Here is a 17,339-nt window from a genome sequence, read left to right as displayed (position 1 = left end):
GCTTCAGGCTGTAATTCAGCCAAGTCCCACACATAAACCTAATACTAATTCCTAGCAGACCTCAATTACATCCTTATATATGTGGCTGAACATAACTCAAACTCCTAAGTAATTCCACTTAAGTGTGCATTAATGCTTTGCAGCATCAGGACTTTATGCAGCACAGTTGAAATCCATCTGCATTAGAAATTTTAACCAGCTTGATGTCTGAATTACATTTTAGTTAAGTATTTGATATATTTTAATAGTGAGGTATCCTCTTACATTGTTACTCCCAAAGCAAACATCTTCTCATATTCATCTCTGGTGGAATAGTTGGGAATAACCTAAGAAAACAATCAAAAGCAAACCCATAAGTAAATTAGAGATTTAAACAGATCTTTTTAACAGCCTATATTTCTCTAACTATGGTCACACACATAGAAAAACAGTGAAAAACAGGAAGAATGATTCAGGTGTTTTATTCCATGCATTCTAGTATTAGAAAAAAAGATGTCTCGTCTTTCTGGCAGTGTGACTATCATGTAAGTTTAAGGAAAACAGTTCTGTAGCCACAAAACTAGCCGGCAGAGAGATAGATATTGAATGGCTCAAAAGACTGACAATGAACCAGTATGTTCACTTGTCCAGCTTGCCTTCCAAGCAAAGCAGTCCAGATATCTGAGCATCTGATTAATAATCATCTGTTTGCCTATTGAGGGCTTTTAAATCTTCCAAACTGAGCCTAGCTGAACTGTTTTGGTCAAGAACATGTACAGCTCAGGCTCAGTCAGAACAGAAGTCGCCTAATAAGGAGAGGATTGTTCCCTCCATCACTGCAGATCAGCACTCTTGAGGTGAGAGCGATTGTACTGAATAAATGCTGCAGAAATTGGACCCCAGATTCTCCTGTGCGCTGTTGTAAGTTCAGGTAGTATAAATAATATTTTAATTCAGCAAACACTTGAAAACTAAACAGAAGAGGAGGAAAAAGAGAAAACAAGGTGCTAATACCTACCATGCCATTAGTAATGATTAATCGAGGAGCGTACTGATGGCTGGGAAAGAGGCCCAGAGGATGTCCGCTGTACATTACTAGTGTTTGTTCTTCAGTCATCTCTGACAAATAGTGCATTACCAACCAGAACTGAAAGGAAAAGCAAGGAAAGTGAGGGAAACTGTTTGCATCTTACATTTATGTTTGTTTGTGAAGCTGCTAAACTTCGAGTATGAAGGCAGCTATAAAGATAATGAGGTATACTCACAGATGGAATAACAGCCAGAGCTCTCAACACATTCTTGCTTTTAATAGAGTCCATTAAGAGATATCACACAGCAGGAAATATAAATCACCAACTAGCAAAAGTCTGAATAAGTTCCAGAATAATTTCTCCAGCACAAACCCCAGAAATCCTTCATTTTTAAAGCCGTTCTAATTTTACCTTGAGGTTAACCATTTGGATCTGGCACTTTTCTGGCAATCTTTCCAAACTTTTCTACAAAAGTGATTAAAATACCCAGGCATATTGTTGATCCTAACCTGAAATGGATAATTCAGCATCTTCTAGTGCTTGTCATCTTTTCAACAAATCGATATTATAATGTGCACTTAAAAATGAAATAATTTTTCTTCTCAAAGAAAAAAATTCAGCTTTCATTATGGACAGCGAAGAAAGTCCTTGAGGCACCCAGGAGTACACAAATAAATGCATCTCAACTTTGTCTGCATAATTCAATAGTTACTCTTGATGTATGCCAAAAAGTAGGCTTTGACCATCTAAGCTGCCTATAGATTTGACTCAGATCCATCATTGTCTATCACAAATGGGACTATATTCCACGGGACTTTTAGTATGTGACAACTAGGCCTGAGAGGAGCTTTCCCATGCGATATTGGAATTCAACAATTCCAATTGAAACTAGAGTTTCTGTAGGGACACAGAGACAAAGTTTTGAGAAAAAAATGGAACTGCTGATCAAAGAGACAGCAGTATCAGTGACAAATAAACAAAACCAGTTGTCATGGGCACTTAACCTCTGTGGTTGTGTCTTTGATCTGAATTAAAAATGGTACAGATTTGAAGCCAGTCCCTTCTAACCCAGCTAATTTCCCAAGCTGCAAGTTAAGTTGAACAGGTAAGAGTCACTAGAGTTACTGTCTTGCTTTTTACATTTTTTTTTTTTGTTTCATAAAAAATGTTGAATAATCAAATTCTGGTCCTACAACAGAACAGGTAACTAGCTGAACTCTCAACTCTTTAGCAGGCTGGGAAAAACATTGGGATAAAACTAGAAGCTGTAAGATAGTTACATCTTTTTGCACTGAAAGGCACAACTACTTAAGAAGGAAGCAAAAGCCCTTCCTAGCTTAAAGAACAGTTTTGTTCTCTGCAGGCTTGTAAAGCTAGCTCTGGACATGGTTCTTTCTTTTAAAATTATTCAGAAGAAAGCACAGGTCTGCGTGGATGATATAAACCAAACTGAACCTTTTCACTAGGAATTTTGCAATGATAGATTTCCAAAAAAGCATGTTGTTTTCAAGCTGCAAGCAGAACAAAATGTTCTGTCATAACTGAATCATTCATGTGATTGCTACTCCAAGTAAGCAAAAACAAAAAGGTTTTGTTTGTCCTGCTGTGAAACAACTGCAGGTCATAGCTCTGGCCTGGATGAGAACAGGAGAAAAGAAAATATTTCTGACTTTGGCAGCGCTTCTACTTCACCTTGCAGCCCAGCATCTGCCTAAGGGATGTCAGTCCAATAAAGGCTACTTTATAAACCGCTGGCACTGTTCACATCAGAAATGCTGTAAAACTCATGTAGTTAACAGGCATTAGTTAACTGGCATTTACTAATCAATACACACAATAAAGAAATGGTGTGCATTGCCATGGTACCTTTCTTTTAAAAAGTCAGAACAGTTTTGCCTCAAAAGCTGGCTAAGACTCCCATTTACCAGATTAGGAAGGTGAAACATGACTTTTCTTTTAGCCACAAATGAAAAATCACAGTCAAACTGGGAAGAAAACCCAGGTCACTCAGTCCCATGCTACAGTGAGGAATCCATTCCTCTCCCCTAACTAGGAACTTCATTTACACGTTAGCTTTGCTCGGATTTTTTAATAAGCAAGAGGCCAGATTCAGATAAAGCCACAACAAGGTGCATACATGATCCTTTATGACACAAGCTGGCTCCTTAAGTCAACTATTGCTTATGTAAGCTACAGAATCAGAAATCAAGGTCTTCCCAGCCTTCAGGAGTGATGCTGCCCTTCAGGGTGATGTAGATTTCTACATGTGCTGTTTCTGGTCTGCACTGCAAAACTCAATGCCACATCTCCACCTGTCCCCACTCTGTGGCCTTAGGGCATACCAGAGGCTGCAGGGATGATGTGGTTTTCGCATTCACCATAACCACATTTGTGCCTATCCACAGACATTCAGGATGGTTGTTCATTAAATGTTCCTCCTGCCACAACACACCTGTAGAGCATTCAGACCCAGAGCATTTTTTTTTCTTGAGAGAATAAATACAAAACAGAAGTCTAAATATGTTGCTGATGCCAAAGATCTCCTGAAAATGTTTCCCACATGCATTTTGCAGTACTTGGATTAAAGCAAGTGTATTTATTGCCATTTTTGGATAGAGAAGGAGAACATAGATTATACAACCACACCTTAAACATCGCAGCTCCTATATTAGACAGGCTTTTACCCACCTGCCATTATTCTCAGGAGATCAGGGATAATGTTGCTAGGCCTGACAGTAAAGTGCACTATGATCTGGCCAGCTAGCATGTAAATATTTACAACTAATCTGATTTGCTTGGAAAAAGACTCAGGATTGCACTTTCTTAAATCAAAGCCTTTTTTTTTCTACTCCATTACTTGTGAAAAATGTTGCAAAAGTACCAGAAACAAGCAAGCAAAAGATACACTTTTTTGTTTCCTAGAATTCATTTTACTCTAAAATTATCTGTGCAAATACACAGGCACATACAAATGTATCAGAGAAAGACAAAGAACTGGTCTTTACATTATCACACACAGCTTGGTACGTTTATGGTATTATGTTTAGTATTTCTGTTGGGCTGTCTGTGCTCTCCTTACTAAATAAAGCTCTCCCCATCTATGCAGTTCATAACTGAGCATTCCTCTGTCCAGACAGGATGTTTTGGAGTATTTTGAGACAACGACTGCCAAGAATTATCACAAACTGCCTAAGCAGAATGTGCGTGGGGGGAGGGTGAAACAGGTTTCGTGAAACAAGTTGCAAAAGCAGCAATGTCCTACCTGTGCCCAGTTGCTGAAGACCTGCCCATTTCCTCCATAAGTGACAAGCTCCTGAGGAAACTGAAAAAGACAATTTAACAATAAGGCAAGCACTTTTCTGAAACATTTCACTGTATCTCCAAGCTATTTTTTAAATCTCAGTAATAAATCTTTTCTATAGCTTATTGTACTCTCTAGATTCTTGAAACCAGAAAATACCATCATAAAAGTGATAATTTAAGAAAAAAAAAAAAATATGTTTCAAAATGAGATGTTTGTTATTGTTACAACGGTATTTTGGATGCAGAATGCTACAAAGTGATTCCTGGATTGCAGTTTCTGTAACAAACAGACATCCCAGTAAACTCCCTTAAACAGAGAGTGAATGAGCTTACAGTTTGGTTGCTACTGGCATTTACAGATGGAAGAGTCTACGACCAGCAAGGCACAGTTGCATGGCCTCTCCCCTGCCATTTGCAAAAAGATGCATTACACTGGGTAGTGCTTGTAAGGATGAGCTTTGGTCCTGTAATCATCCAGGAAATCTGTCCTTGAGGAACGAGCTTTCAAAGATACAGGAAGCATCAGCACTAATTTTTCAACATATGTTGTAGAAGCAATGTACTAAGAGCTGAGCTCTACCTATCTCACAGACAGTGACCAAGGTCCTGTATATAGTGGGAGCTGAAGCGAGTCTTGTTGGTGTTGTAGGAGGCCTCAGAGGTCTGAGTTAGGACCAGGACCCATTGCGCAGGATTAACACTGCACACAGCAGGACACTAAAGAACTTAATACAAAAGACCCCAAACCCCAGGAATCAAAACATAACCACAAGTATAGAATCACCTTTAATCCCTTGCAGGCTTAGCCTCACAGAAATGGACATTCTAGCGCATTACTGCAGAAGGAAGCTGCCTTGGCACTACTGAAATTGGCCCGCTTAGCTAACACACAGCAGCCAGCTCTACATGTACAGGGACTGCCATGTACCTTGGAGCACAGAACAAGCAAAAGACCTATGAACAACTAAAATCCTATTCAATGCATGGATGGAGGACCATCTGCACAAGGATTAATTTCACCTATATGCCTAAATTCTTCAGTTTTTATGTGAGAGCACATAGAGGATGTACCTTGCACATTTGCTGCTGCCCTATGAATCCAGCTTCCTTATTTTCACTGTACCTTACCTGAGCCACTGAGGGATCCAGATTATTCATGATCATCAACATAATGGCAGCAGCTGATTTGGTCTTGCAAGGGTAGTCTCCTATGGGGTACGCTCTGAAATGTTAGTCACAAAAATTTAGGGGAGAGACCCTGACTCACAAGGGCAACCACAACAACATACCTCACAGAAATATCCCTGCATGCCAACACATTCATTTGAGTTGCAGGCTTTTATTCAGGAGGGAAGGAAAAAAAAAAAAAAAAGGAGAAAGCGCAGATCTGAAATTACATACGTACCTTAACAGGCAAATCAGGTTTTAACTGTTATCAGAACTAAGCAAAGAAAAAAATTGTATTCAGCTTATCATTTGCTGAATCAGTTAATCACAATTGGTTATAAATATGGTGGCCAAGAGCTCTCATTGCTTTTTAACTGGATTATTTTTGGGATGCTGGAACTGGCCTCTGAAACACAGTTGCCAGGCCAAGCAGCTAAGTCCTGCAATGCCAAGGAAAACAGCATCAGTGGAAGTTGCCTTCAGGCTCATCAGCCCTTGTTATTTAAGATCCTATCTAAGAAAAAACACCCAGCTTGAATTTCAGTCCCAAAGAAGCTCTCAAAAACTGAACTAGTTAGGAGAAATATGGGACTTTTTACTGAATAAGATGCATTTCATCCATCATTGAGAAGTGAGGTATGGGAAACCCTCACAAAGGTATTCTGAGTGAGATTTCCTAGCACTAATGTACTTCAATGCCAACCACTGCAATCATCTCACTGTTATCTTCTCCTCCACCACCTGTTTTTTATATCAAATTGCTCTAAAACTTCTAGTCCTAGATTTATAGTGTAGCTCTTCAGGGCAGGGGCACTTTGCTGTGTTTGCACAGATTTTAGAACAACTGTGCTGAGGCCTCTAAGGTATGATACCAAAAGGAAGTATTTCCTTTCTGTACGCAACACCACCATTACAGATGCTGAAAATTCCTAAAGGTAGATAGGATCATTTGACATGGTTTCTAAATGATCTTCCTTTTATTGGACCATAGATCTTCAGTGGCTGGACATTTGCTTTGTACAGGGAAGACAGTTACACTGAAAAGGTTAGGCTAAAGAGTGCCAACTACAAAAAAAAATTGGACATCCGCTGACCAGCTCATGAGCTAAGATCTGGAATGTATATTCTACAGATTTAGCGAATGGGCTCCTCCCATGATCATATGCACTTTATCCTAGCTTTTTACATCAGGATTCTAAAACAAATGCCTTGTAGTCATTGCCAAACCAAGAGGGAAAGCATCTGAGTTTTTCCACAATACTTTTTTTATTAGTGTTTTCTGCTTTTCTAAGCTTGATGTGATAAAATAACAGGATTTCTGTGGAATGATACCAATTCATCAAGAGGAGATATTTCCACATAATATTGCTCAGAACATAAGAAACCCAAAGTTCAGATATCAGCTGAGTGTACTGGTATGGGAACATGGCTGTTAAATGGAACAGAACCAAGCTGGACTGTGCTCCCTGGGACATACAGAACAAAAATCAAATACTATCAGACTACAGAGAACAAAAGGCATTTTCTTAATCTGAGACTGTGAGAATCTATTAGAAAGAGTGATCAGTGAAATGGTCAAAGAAAAAAATATTTGAAGCTATCAAAGAATCACTGATGCCAGTGATGGAAACAAGCTGGTGGACTGTCTCATCCAAGCCTACTTGGAGGGTGCCCTCATCTGTAGTTCAGGACTAGGGTCCTCTGAAGTCCAGCTCTGCAATATCTTTCAGTCTTCCAGTTGTCCTCCCCTTAGCTGAATTCTGCAAGAGCTGACCCCAAACTAGTGTGGACAGCACAGAAATATGGATGTCTGTGGAAATCAGAGTGCTTTCTAGTTGCTTGCTTTATTCAGATTTCTCTATAGACGTTAACCAGGCCCCTGCTGGATGCAAAAAGGAATCAATCAGTCTAAAAAAAGCAGCTAGCCCCTGGCAGCCCTCTCTAAAACTGTTCTGCTTCACAAACATTAGCCCCATCAGCCCTAGAATGAAGTGATGCTCCAAGATCAACAGGCAACAGGCACAGCATATTACAAACCAGGGTCAGATACAGGTTCCAATGATGGAAAAATGTACTGTCTTTCTTTTAAGCCCAGAAAGCCTTCTCTGTGAGACTGGAAAACAACCAGCCACTCACAGCAGGTCTCAAGCCATCCACTCATCTGATCTTACCTCTTGGTTCAGTTGAGACTTGACTTGCAGCAGCTCAGGACTACTGCAAGTTTTCTGCCCAGGTTGCAATCAGAGGTCTCTGAGTAATGACTGGCCTCTAGAAACTGAGACTTGCTGTGGGGCAGAGCATTTGGGATCTCTGTGTATGATAAAGCTGGCATTACCAAGCACACAACCTTGCACAATTCTGTGTTGAGTAGTGCTGAGCTTTCCAGCAGTGAGACTGCTGGATGCCACAGCTTATCCAGAACGGTCTCCCTACTAGTCCCATGGGACTCTCATGAGGACAGAGAACAGGATGAAAGCTGCAGGATGAAGGATTACGCAGCTTCACAGAAGAGCATCCCAAAACATGCAGTATCCCTCATTGGAAATGAAAGCACAGCTATCTAATGATACACAGAACATCCGATTTATTCAGATGATGCACTTCATTAATATGTTATGACATGACCTCTACAAGAGGTAAATTAGGACATAGTAACGCCACTATTTAAAGGTCAGTTTCACAAGTGAAAGCTGGTAAACAAATGGCAGCCAAATACAACGTGAACCACCCAGTCCTTACCTCATCTCAATATCTGGAAAGAATCTGTACATATAGATATGGCCGTACAGCCTGAGTTCTTCAGCAAATTCCAGCGCCAGCTTCTTTTGTATTTCAGGTGGGAAATAACGCAAGGCATTGCGCAAAGCCAGCTGCCAAAAAACCCCAAAGAGACAAAAATTGAAGTAAAAGAGAAATGGAGGTAAATGGGTGGCCCTGAACTTTAATCAGACTCAGCTGGAAGCCTGCCTAAGTTATCACAAAGATGGTATAATTTAAAAGGCCAAGTCCTGCTTTCCTATTGAAGTGTTTCCACCTGCATATTTCCTTGTAGATTCAATTGCTGAACACATGTAACCCTCCCTTTCCCACCCCTCCAAATCTGCATGGAGAGACCTTGGAGATTTGTTAAGTAGTGCTCAATCCTATCAATATCAGACATCGACGAATTCCCTCTCACAATGCTAGGGGGCACTGAACTACCAAGGAAAAAATTGTTCAGAAATCCTTAGACTGAGACCCTGAACTCCTAGAGACACTGAAGACCCTACTCTACTTTCCATTCAAAAAAGGGATCTTAGCCCTGAGTTATGTGACATACTTCCAGATGAAGATGTTCTTGGGCTAAGTTTTATTAAAGATTCACTACATTTAGCATCCTAGTGTATTGCAGAGGGTGGTGGTTTACATTATTTTATTGATGCTACATGTATCACTTCCAAATTAGCTAAAGGATTACTAGGCACTGAATTAAATTCTGCAGATGATACTACATGGCTTATACTCCCTATTGCCTTCAAAGACATTACCCATGGTTTGCAAAATACAGTATGTCCTTTTGGATGAAAGAAACCATAAATAAATCACTATCTCTAGCAACAGTCTGTTAAGTCATGTCTCTGTATTCCATGTTCCATTTGATCAAAACCATAATGAGAATAAAGATTTTGTAATCTTTAAAAAGCCAATTTCATGCAAAGATGCTAAAAGATCTTGTAAGTTCCCTGACAAATGGCGACACTATCCAAATTACTTTTAGTTGAAGAGATTCACAAATCATATGAAATTTCACATCTTCTTTAGGCTGATTTTTTAATGGCTGTGGAAAGGGTAGAAAGGGATCAAGTTTGCTTCCAAATCTGACAACAGTCTACAAAACAACCAGGGAAGCCCAGTTTCGGAGAGGGCTGAGTATAGCAAGGATACTCCAGGTTTGCAACACCTGCTGTTAGCAGTTCAAAGAGTTATGGAAGCAAGTATTTTCTGGAGGAAGTGAAGGGGTAGGCTGCAGTACAGGAAATAGGTATCTAGAACAAAGGCACCTGGAACCATCCAGTCTAGGTATCATCACCATCTATCCTGGTAAGAAGTCCTGAAAAGCTCTATAAAGGCCTCCGCTCAGTAATAAACCTCTGCGTTCAACATGACTATGGTCTGCTCTTATGGCTAGAGCTCTCCAGCCCTTTCATTTGAGCATGCTGGTCTCATATACCTTAGAGCAGACAGAAAGAACAATACCTCTAAATCTAAAAATGCTGCATACTAAGAGAGGTTTTTGTTGGCATACTTGCTACTGAACAGGCATATGGGTCAGACCCTTTCAAATCAGTGAAGCTATACTGATTTACACCAGCTGAGAATCAGACCAGTAAAACCCTACAAATTAGATTTGCCATTCCACATAGAGAATGGCAAGGGGGAAAACGTATTTAGCAGATGAGCAAATGCAACTTCCATCTTCAAATACCACCTTATTCTTCTCCAGTTAGATAAGCAGTCATTTTTCAAGGGCATGTTATTAATAAACACAAAAATCCCAGCTATATCCACACCATGACAAAATATGCGGGGACTTTCAAAGTCAATCTTAGTATCAAGAAGCCATCACAGTGGGTTCTAGATCTGAGAAATTTCTAAAGTAAGAATAAATTCACCTGCACCCCTTGCAACAAAAAAATCAAGAGGAAAACATTGCCACATTTGGCATTTTGTCTGCCTATGAGAACTGCAGAGAACTATCACGATGAGCGTTTTGCTTCCAGTCTGCCAAGGAACACCCAGTCTTTGATCAATATATTGTTTGTATTATAATGAAACTGATAGGCAAATATTTTTCTTCATCCTAAAAATACAAGCAAGCAAAATCTGGTTGGATTTTCAAATAAATTCACTTAGACTGAGCCTCTATCCTATTAATGTTACACGTTAGCAGAAGCCTGAATTTTGATGATGCAAACATTAATGAAACATGAACTCGGATGTTATATGAAGGGTGGGAAGGGCACCTTGGTTACACAGACAATAGAGAGCTGATCTTATGAAAGAGGACTAAGACTGGGGCTTGTTTAGCTTAACTGAACAAAGGTGACATTTGATTGCTGTCTCGCTGAAGGATAAATGTCAAAGCAGGAAGGAGCTTCAGGAAAATGCTGGAAGAGGAATAAACAGCTGTGAATTAGCCATAAAAAATGTACTCTTGAAATCAGAAGAATTTAAATATAAGAGATTCTGAAACAGTCTCTCAATAGGAGAGCTAGGGCACTTAAAATTGCTTAGATGGAGCCTGACTGCTTTATGAAAGGGCAATTGCCATGTGCATCAGGAATAATTTTGCATATTCATTATTGAGTCATAAACTGAATAACCTGAGAAAGGCACTCAAGGAGCAAATTCAAATAGACTGTTCATCATGCTTTTGTGGAAAGGTAATACAAGGCCATTATTCCTTACATTTCATTAAAGCACCGTATAAAACATTATTCTGACCTTTAAGTAGGATTGATTTTTACCTATAACTGACACATTGCATTCTGAATATTAGACATTGTGCATTTGATATTTAGGTGTTCTTCCTGTTCATAACTTCCACTGACAGAAGCTTAAGCTGCACGTGCTCAGCACCTCTGAAAAACCAGGTCCAGAGCTCACTGGTGTCTTAAAAAAAAAAAAAAAAAAATCAATTGCACTTACACTCCTGAGCCTGATAGGTTGTTTTAAAAAACCCACTCTGAATTTGCCGAGTTACTGATTCAGTTCAGCTCAGTGCAATACAAGCATCAGATGCAAAGTATTCCTCTTAGATCTGCCATCTGGATCTAACATTTGATTCTTGGTTTAAGCTCTAGTCACTAGTACTTTTTTTGTATTCACTAGCATTTTTACAGCAAAACATGATTCTGCTGCCATTTAATCAAAATTCAGACCTCTCAATATGAAGAAAATGTAGTCAAAAGAACCCATGAAACCCTGCTCCAATTGATCAGCTGTAAATATCTTTGTTGTGAGATTCTCTTGAGAAATCAAGAATACTAGCCTCTTTGTTAATTGGTGTTTGTTTAAGAACCAGTGCCTCTTCAGAAGGAATGACATTCATTTCCCTTTTCTAACACCATCATCAGGACTTCCAATTTAAGGATCTTGAGACACTTAAACACTAAGATTTGCAGTCTCCCTGTTTACTGAGGGGAAGGGAAGCATGAAGTGACTAGCTGAACTCTGCAACAGTTTCATTCTTAGTTCTGCCCTTTCCCAGTGGAGATGTTGCTTGCCTCCCACTTGTCCTCTTCTGCCTGATGATATCCAGGCCCAGAATCTTTGCTGGCACTATTCTCTAAGCAGCAACTGTAAAAGCAAGATGGTTGTTTCATGTATTACTCTTCCTGCTAGGTCCCAGTTTAGATCAGCTCAGTTGGGAAGTATACATGGTGATTTCTGACTGGCCATTGCTATGAATGCCCCATGGGCTCTGAAAGTTTAACCAAGTTCTTTATCATCTAGACATTCCAGAATAGGAGCCAACAGGTTGGCCTTCCCAATCCACATATAAACTTTTAAAAGTGGCCTCATTCCTGGATCGTAAGGCAACCATTAAGGTCAAATGTCCTGCTTCTCCAGAAAGTTCAACAAGAACTTCAGGTGCTATGCAACTTCACAGACTCTGGTTTTCAGCTTTTTGTACTAGGATGTCATGAAGCAGCAAGGCCCTATCCTAAGGGATAGGGAGTCAGGGTAACACAGCCAGCAGGACAAGCACCTCACCAGCCAGGGTCCAGCCTCATAGTACCTGAGAGGTGAGCAGGGCAGCCCAGGGATGGCAGCCAGGTTCCACAAGGAGTCCAGGTCATCAGGCAAGATCATGGTGATGTGCAGGTCTGGGGCCAAGCTAGGAGTGCAACTCAGGATCAGGTCTGGTGATGGTTACCACAGAGAGATTGGGCCCAGAAATCACCAAGAACTTTCATAGTGGCAAGTCAGCCCACAGGTTGGGGACCAGATAAATGAGGTCCATGGCTGGGCACTGGGACACCCTGTGACAGAACTAGAGACAGACACATCTCCAACATAACTAAGATTAAAGTCCCAGGCCTGAGCTTAAATGGAGCCCCTAAGCCTATGGGCAGAGGACATGGGTGGAGATCTCAGGTGAGGCTTGTCAAGGTCATCAAGGCCCATTACTGACCTCAGGGCCTATGACAGACACAAATGACACTGCAATCAGGTAACAGATGATCATGCTGGGGTAGCAGGAAGCCTGTAACATGATTTGGCTCTAAGATATGTAAAGGAACTGCTGCATGGATGAAGACATACTATTTTTTTCTGATTCTGAGCAACACCAAGAAGTGCACATTCTTCCCAAGTTGCTCCAGCTTTACCGGCATGTCAGTAAGTATTGAGTATGCAACATCCTTGTTCTGCAAAGGACACACCACGCATAAGATTTTAGAGGTATTTTCTTTATAGCATATTTACATTAAGATACAGATGCTGAGAAACAGAAAGCTAGGGTTTCCTGAGCTGTGGAGAGGAAGAGAGTGGATGCGGCTGCTTCAGGCCTCAGGCAAAGAATGCCAAAGTAGAGAACTCAGGAAACATATAAACAGAATCAGTTCTGAGAAACAGCTTGATTTATCCAAGAAGCTTAAAGTTGGTATGATAGGAAGAATTATATACCTCTTCAGCAAGCCCCAAAACACACAGAACTTTATAAATCTCACAGGATTTCTATTATAACCACAAAAGGAGGCCCAAGAAAATAAAACATTGGCAGTTCTAAGGTTTATTATTGTAGAAAGGGCTAAAACTGGAATGAAGGCATATGAAGAGAGGGACAAATCCTGAGGAAATTAGCAGAGCATTATTAACTTAACTTCTGTCAAAGCTTCCCCCGAGTACTTCAATTAGAAAATGAACACAGTGTCATACATAAAGACAAGCGTCGCAATATGCTCAGCATTATACATTGCCAACAAAATCTGGAAGCTTGTCTCAAGACTTAAGAACCACCTTGTAGACAGACAAACTTTTCTATAGTTGTCTGTCTACATGCTTTTCTAAGCAGGGAACACCTCTTAAAAAAAAAGAGATTTGACCTTTCAGATATAAAATAAATACCAGCTGAGCCTCTAACTCTGTTAAGAGTTTAAGGTGAAAGATTAAGAGTAAAATAAATCAGAAAGGAAGCTTTTAAATCTTTAACAGTCTAATAAAAAACCCAACTAGCGTGATCTCTTATCACATGTGGTAGATAAGAAGGAGAGATGAGGGTAGGATGTTAGACAGTAGACTGGATCCAGAAAATCAGTCTACTGCCATCTCCCTGCAACACTTAAAGGGGGCAGGAAACTATTCCAGTTTCTATATAGGGAGTGAGGACTTTGTCATTACCTTTCTCTCCCCAGGTAGAGAGTAAGGTTTGGCATCCTTTTGAGAGATACCATCTTCTCTCCTGCAACATGGACTCCTTCATGCTATAGCAGACGTCTCATGGGGAAAAGTGATTTAGCAAAGGCAAAGGATAAAATGGAGATGAGTGAAACTCACTCCCTGCTCCCTTATCTTTACAGCCATCACCACACACTACAGCCCCCATATGCACACTTAGTAGCCACACTTCCATGTGTCTGAGCTGTCCCAGGCACAGACAAGATGCCTCAGCCATGATGCTCCTGACATTGAAGTATATCCTCTTTGGACATCTCACACCTGTTCCTCTTTCTACCCTTTGACTAGGCTCTCCTCTGCTTGTGAAAGTGGACTTTGAAAGAATTTGGCTGCTGATGCCAGTGGGGAACTCCCACGAAGGCAAGGAAGTTGTGTGCAACTTGTTAGTGGGGAAGGAACTTCTGTGTTCTGACCAGAATGTCACATTGTAAGTGATGTTACATGTGATGAAGCACAGACTTTCAAACTAAGGAACCCACCTTATCCTCTCCCACGCAAATTCCTAAGGATGTCCACCATTGACCATTATTTTCTGCTGATGATTTTTTTTAAATCTCTAACATGAAATAATGCAATGATTACTTTAGTGTGTACGTAGACTATTCAAACAAAAAGAGACAGGAAAAGAATTACACAACTAAAGACAAATAATTAACTCAACTCCCTACAAACTTGCCTAAATTCCAGGACGCTTCAGACTATTGGCTAAAATAAATTATCTTTGGATCCTTTATGTAAATATACAGATGTATAGCTTGTACCATGATGTTGATTCACCACATTTGATGTTTATTGTATTTGATATATATGCAGTGTTTTTGCAACAGCATTCATAATGTCATCTCCAAGGAACAATGCTGGATTGACAGCATTGAAGTCTAATGCCTCTTATTTAGCCATTTAAAGTCACAGAAGCTGTTTTGCAGCAGATCTCCCTCCTATCAACCTGCTTATCTCTGGGGGAGGAAAAAAGAAAGCAAGCAGAAGAGTTTCCAGTACTTTGTTCCATTACCCACTGAAATTATAACACCAAGGAAATACATTTGCCACGAAGTTAGGTGCACACTCAGAAAAGCATTTGAAGTAATCAGGTCTGGTGCCCCAAGCTGCGTTTATCTGAAAGGAAGAGAAGTGAGGCCCTGTGAAACTCCATGTTACCTTTTTCTCCTGAGCAGTGAGATTAGGGATTCTCACGGGTGCATGGGGTATTCCTTTCCTCCGACCTCTGTTTTCAGGCAAAGGGTATAAAGGAAGGCCACGACAGATTTCCTTCAGGCTGGTCATAGCTGCTGAGGAAATACGAGGAGGAAAAGCAAGGCAAACTGGAGATGTACAAGGAACAGGGAACGAAGAGTGCAGGCAAGCAAGATGCTAAGCGATTCAGATGTATCACCACTCTGGGGTGATATCGAAGAGGACAGCCTGTCCTCTGGCTTTTGCAAACAGGCTTGTCAAGCAGACAGGGCAGGTGGCACAGGTGACACACCTCCCCCCTCTGTGCCATGCCATTGGCTCTTCCCTCCTCCCCCAAAATGAATGATTCACAGTTTTGCTGTTTATTCTCTGGGTGCTTTGTCAGCTGGTGCTGTGCAAAGCCACTAGAGCAAACTCAGTCACTTTCCGAATCATCTGATTCCCCCAATGTCCTAGTGAGAGTCATGGTCTGGAGCATGAACTTTGCCTGAGAGCTCAAGGATTGTGCATTTACATTTCTATAGTTTGGGAACTATAACAAAATTTAATAATTACTATTCACATCACTGTTCATACACACTGTTCAGCTAAGATGGGCATTCTCTTTTTGACACCTCTAGGTATGAGCTGTTCCTCAGATCTCATCAATTTGTCTTCTAGACAACAGCGGCTGTCAATGATAATAGCAAAATTTCCCCCTTAGGTGTAGCTCCGCTTAGCTCACAGGCATGAATGGATTTTAGCAGTATTAAACTGGAAATGTACTCATTAGCACTGCTAGTGATTTTCTCAAGACAGGCAATAATTGGGAGGAAGAATTAAGGCTTTCAGTTCTAAGTCACTTTTATACCCTACAGTCAACAACTAGAAAGTCTTACGGTACTGCCATTCAGACATTACAAGTAAATTAATATACTTAACTTTGATTTTCCACTTACAGTGCAACATGAACTTTGCTCTCCATTTTGAGTTGTTGTTTAAATTACACAGGAGCTTCTTGACCTCTATTACATCCACGGAACTACAACTCTTGGCCAGGGAATTTTCTCAAGTGCCACGGTTCAAGCCTAGTGAATTAACTGGGAGAAACATTTCAGTTAGGAATGAACCTAAAACCTGGGAATAAAAAAATACTGCATTTTCCCACAAAGGCAGCAATCAACAAGCAATGACAACAAAGCACAATTATTAAATGACAGCATCTCATTAATGTCACATTGGCTTTAGCTCTAGGACATACTGCACATCCCCAGCTCCCGCTGAAGATGCTTGAGTTGAAAGAACTCAGAACATCCCAGGGGAGCTGAGCATACAGCAGACTCAAACCCTCTGAAGGATACTAACTGTCATTTATGTCAGGAGAATTTTGTTTTGTAATTATACAGTATTTTAGCTGTTTTCAAACAAAAGGCAAAGACAAAAAGGAGAAGGAAAAGCCTCCTTCACATTTTAAAATTTTTTATTGGGTTTTCTTATTAAAAACATACAAAAAAGGAAGATAAGGGTAAAGTCAGCTAAAACCTAGCTAAATAACCCTGCCTTACATAAACACTCCCACCCCAAAGGGAAATAAATCTTTCCTTATTCTTCTTTGTATGACCCACGTTCTCCAAATCCCTCTAAGGTCTGATCCTGTGCACACATGGGCACAAGAATAACCTCGTCTACATTTGGACTCCCGTTGCACCTGCTTCCCTCTGTGACATCAAGCAGAAGTTAATGGCATTACACTGCTGTGAAAGCTGAAGAAAGAGAGAATGAAGCTGAAATTAAAATTATTTCTAGGGCTGAGCACTTTCACCCCCTGATCGCTACATGCTGAAGCCTCTCTGGGTCCCTGGGAGCTTTATGTTGGAGTTACCTGAGCAAATCCGACTTCAGGGACATGCCCGGTGTTGGCTGGGGCAGGCATGTGTGTCAGTGGTGCCAGAGCAGACACCCCAGCTTCTCTGGGAAGTCACAAGTCCCCTCGCTGCCTGGCTTGTCCCAGCTCATGTCTGTGATGATGGAAAGAAACGCGATGCACGTGCCCGTTTGTACACCGTGTGAGCCACACCTAAACCAAACCCCAAGGTCACCCCGCTCTCCCCACGCCCTGGGGCTGCCTTGTGGGTGCCTGGGCGGGGGCTGCGTCCCCGGGGCGCCGGGCAGTGCCCCGCTGCAGGGCAGGTGTCATGTGCCGGGCGGCCTGGCAGAGGGTGCTGCAGGGAGAGCAGGCACCAG

At 41.0% G+C, this 17,339-nt stretch overlaps 1 protein-coding gene across 1 annotated transcript; it reads right to left on the bottom strand.

Annotated features, from left to right (window-relative positions):
• Positions 1-264: 264 nt before the first annotated feature.
• Positions 265-15,284, bottom strand: LOC104077694 (urocanate hydratase-like; the record flags this gene model as incomplete). The annotated part of the gene is made up of 6 exons (XM_009579007.1): positions 15,081-15,284; positions 8,220-8,350; positions 5,442-5,535; positions 4,273-4,332; positions 998-1,126; positions 265-326 (listed from the first exon to the last, which is right to left on the bottom strand). Coding segments are annotated over exons 1-6 (602 nt in total), but the record flags the coding sequence as incomplete, so codon positions are not given.
• Positions 15,285-17,339: the final 2,055 nt, after the last annotated feature.

The sequence above is a fragment of the Fulmarus glacialis genome, unplaced genomic scaffold (assembly GCF_000690835.1).
Source record: "Fulmarus glacialis isolate BGI_N327 unplaced genomic scaffold, ASM69083v1 scaffold37725, whole genome shotgun sequence".
Taxonomy (NCBI): Eukaryota; Metazoa; Chordata; class Aves; order Procellariiformes; family Procellariidae; genus Fulmarus; species Fulmarus glacialis.
This window is presented reverse-complemented; position numbering and strand designations above follow the sequence as displayed.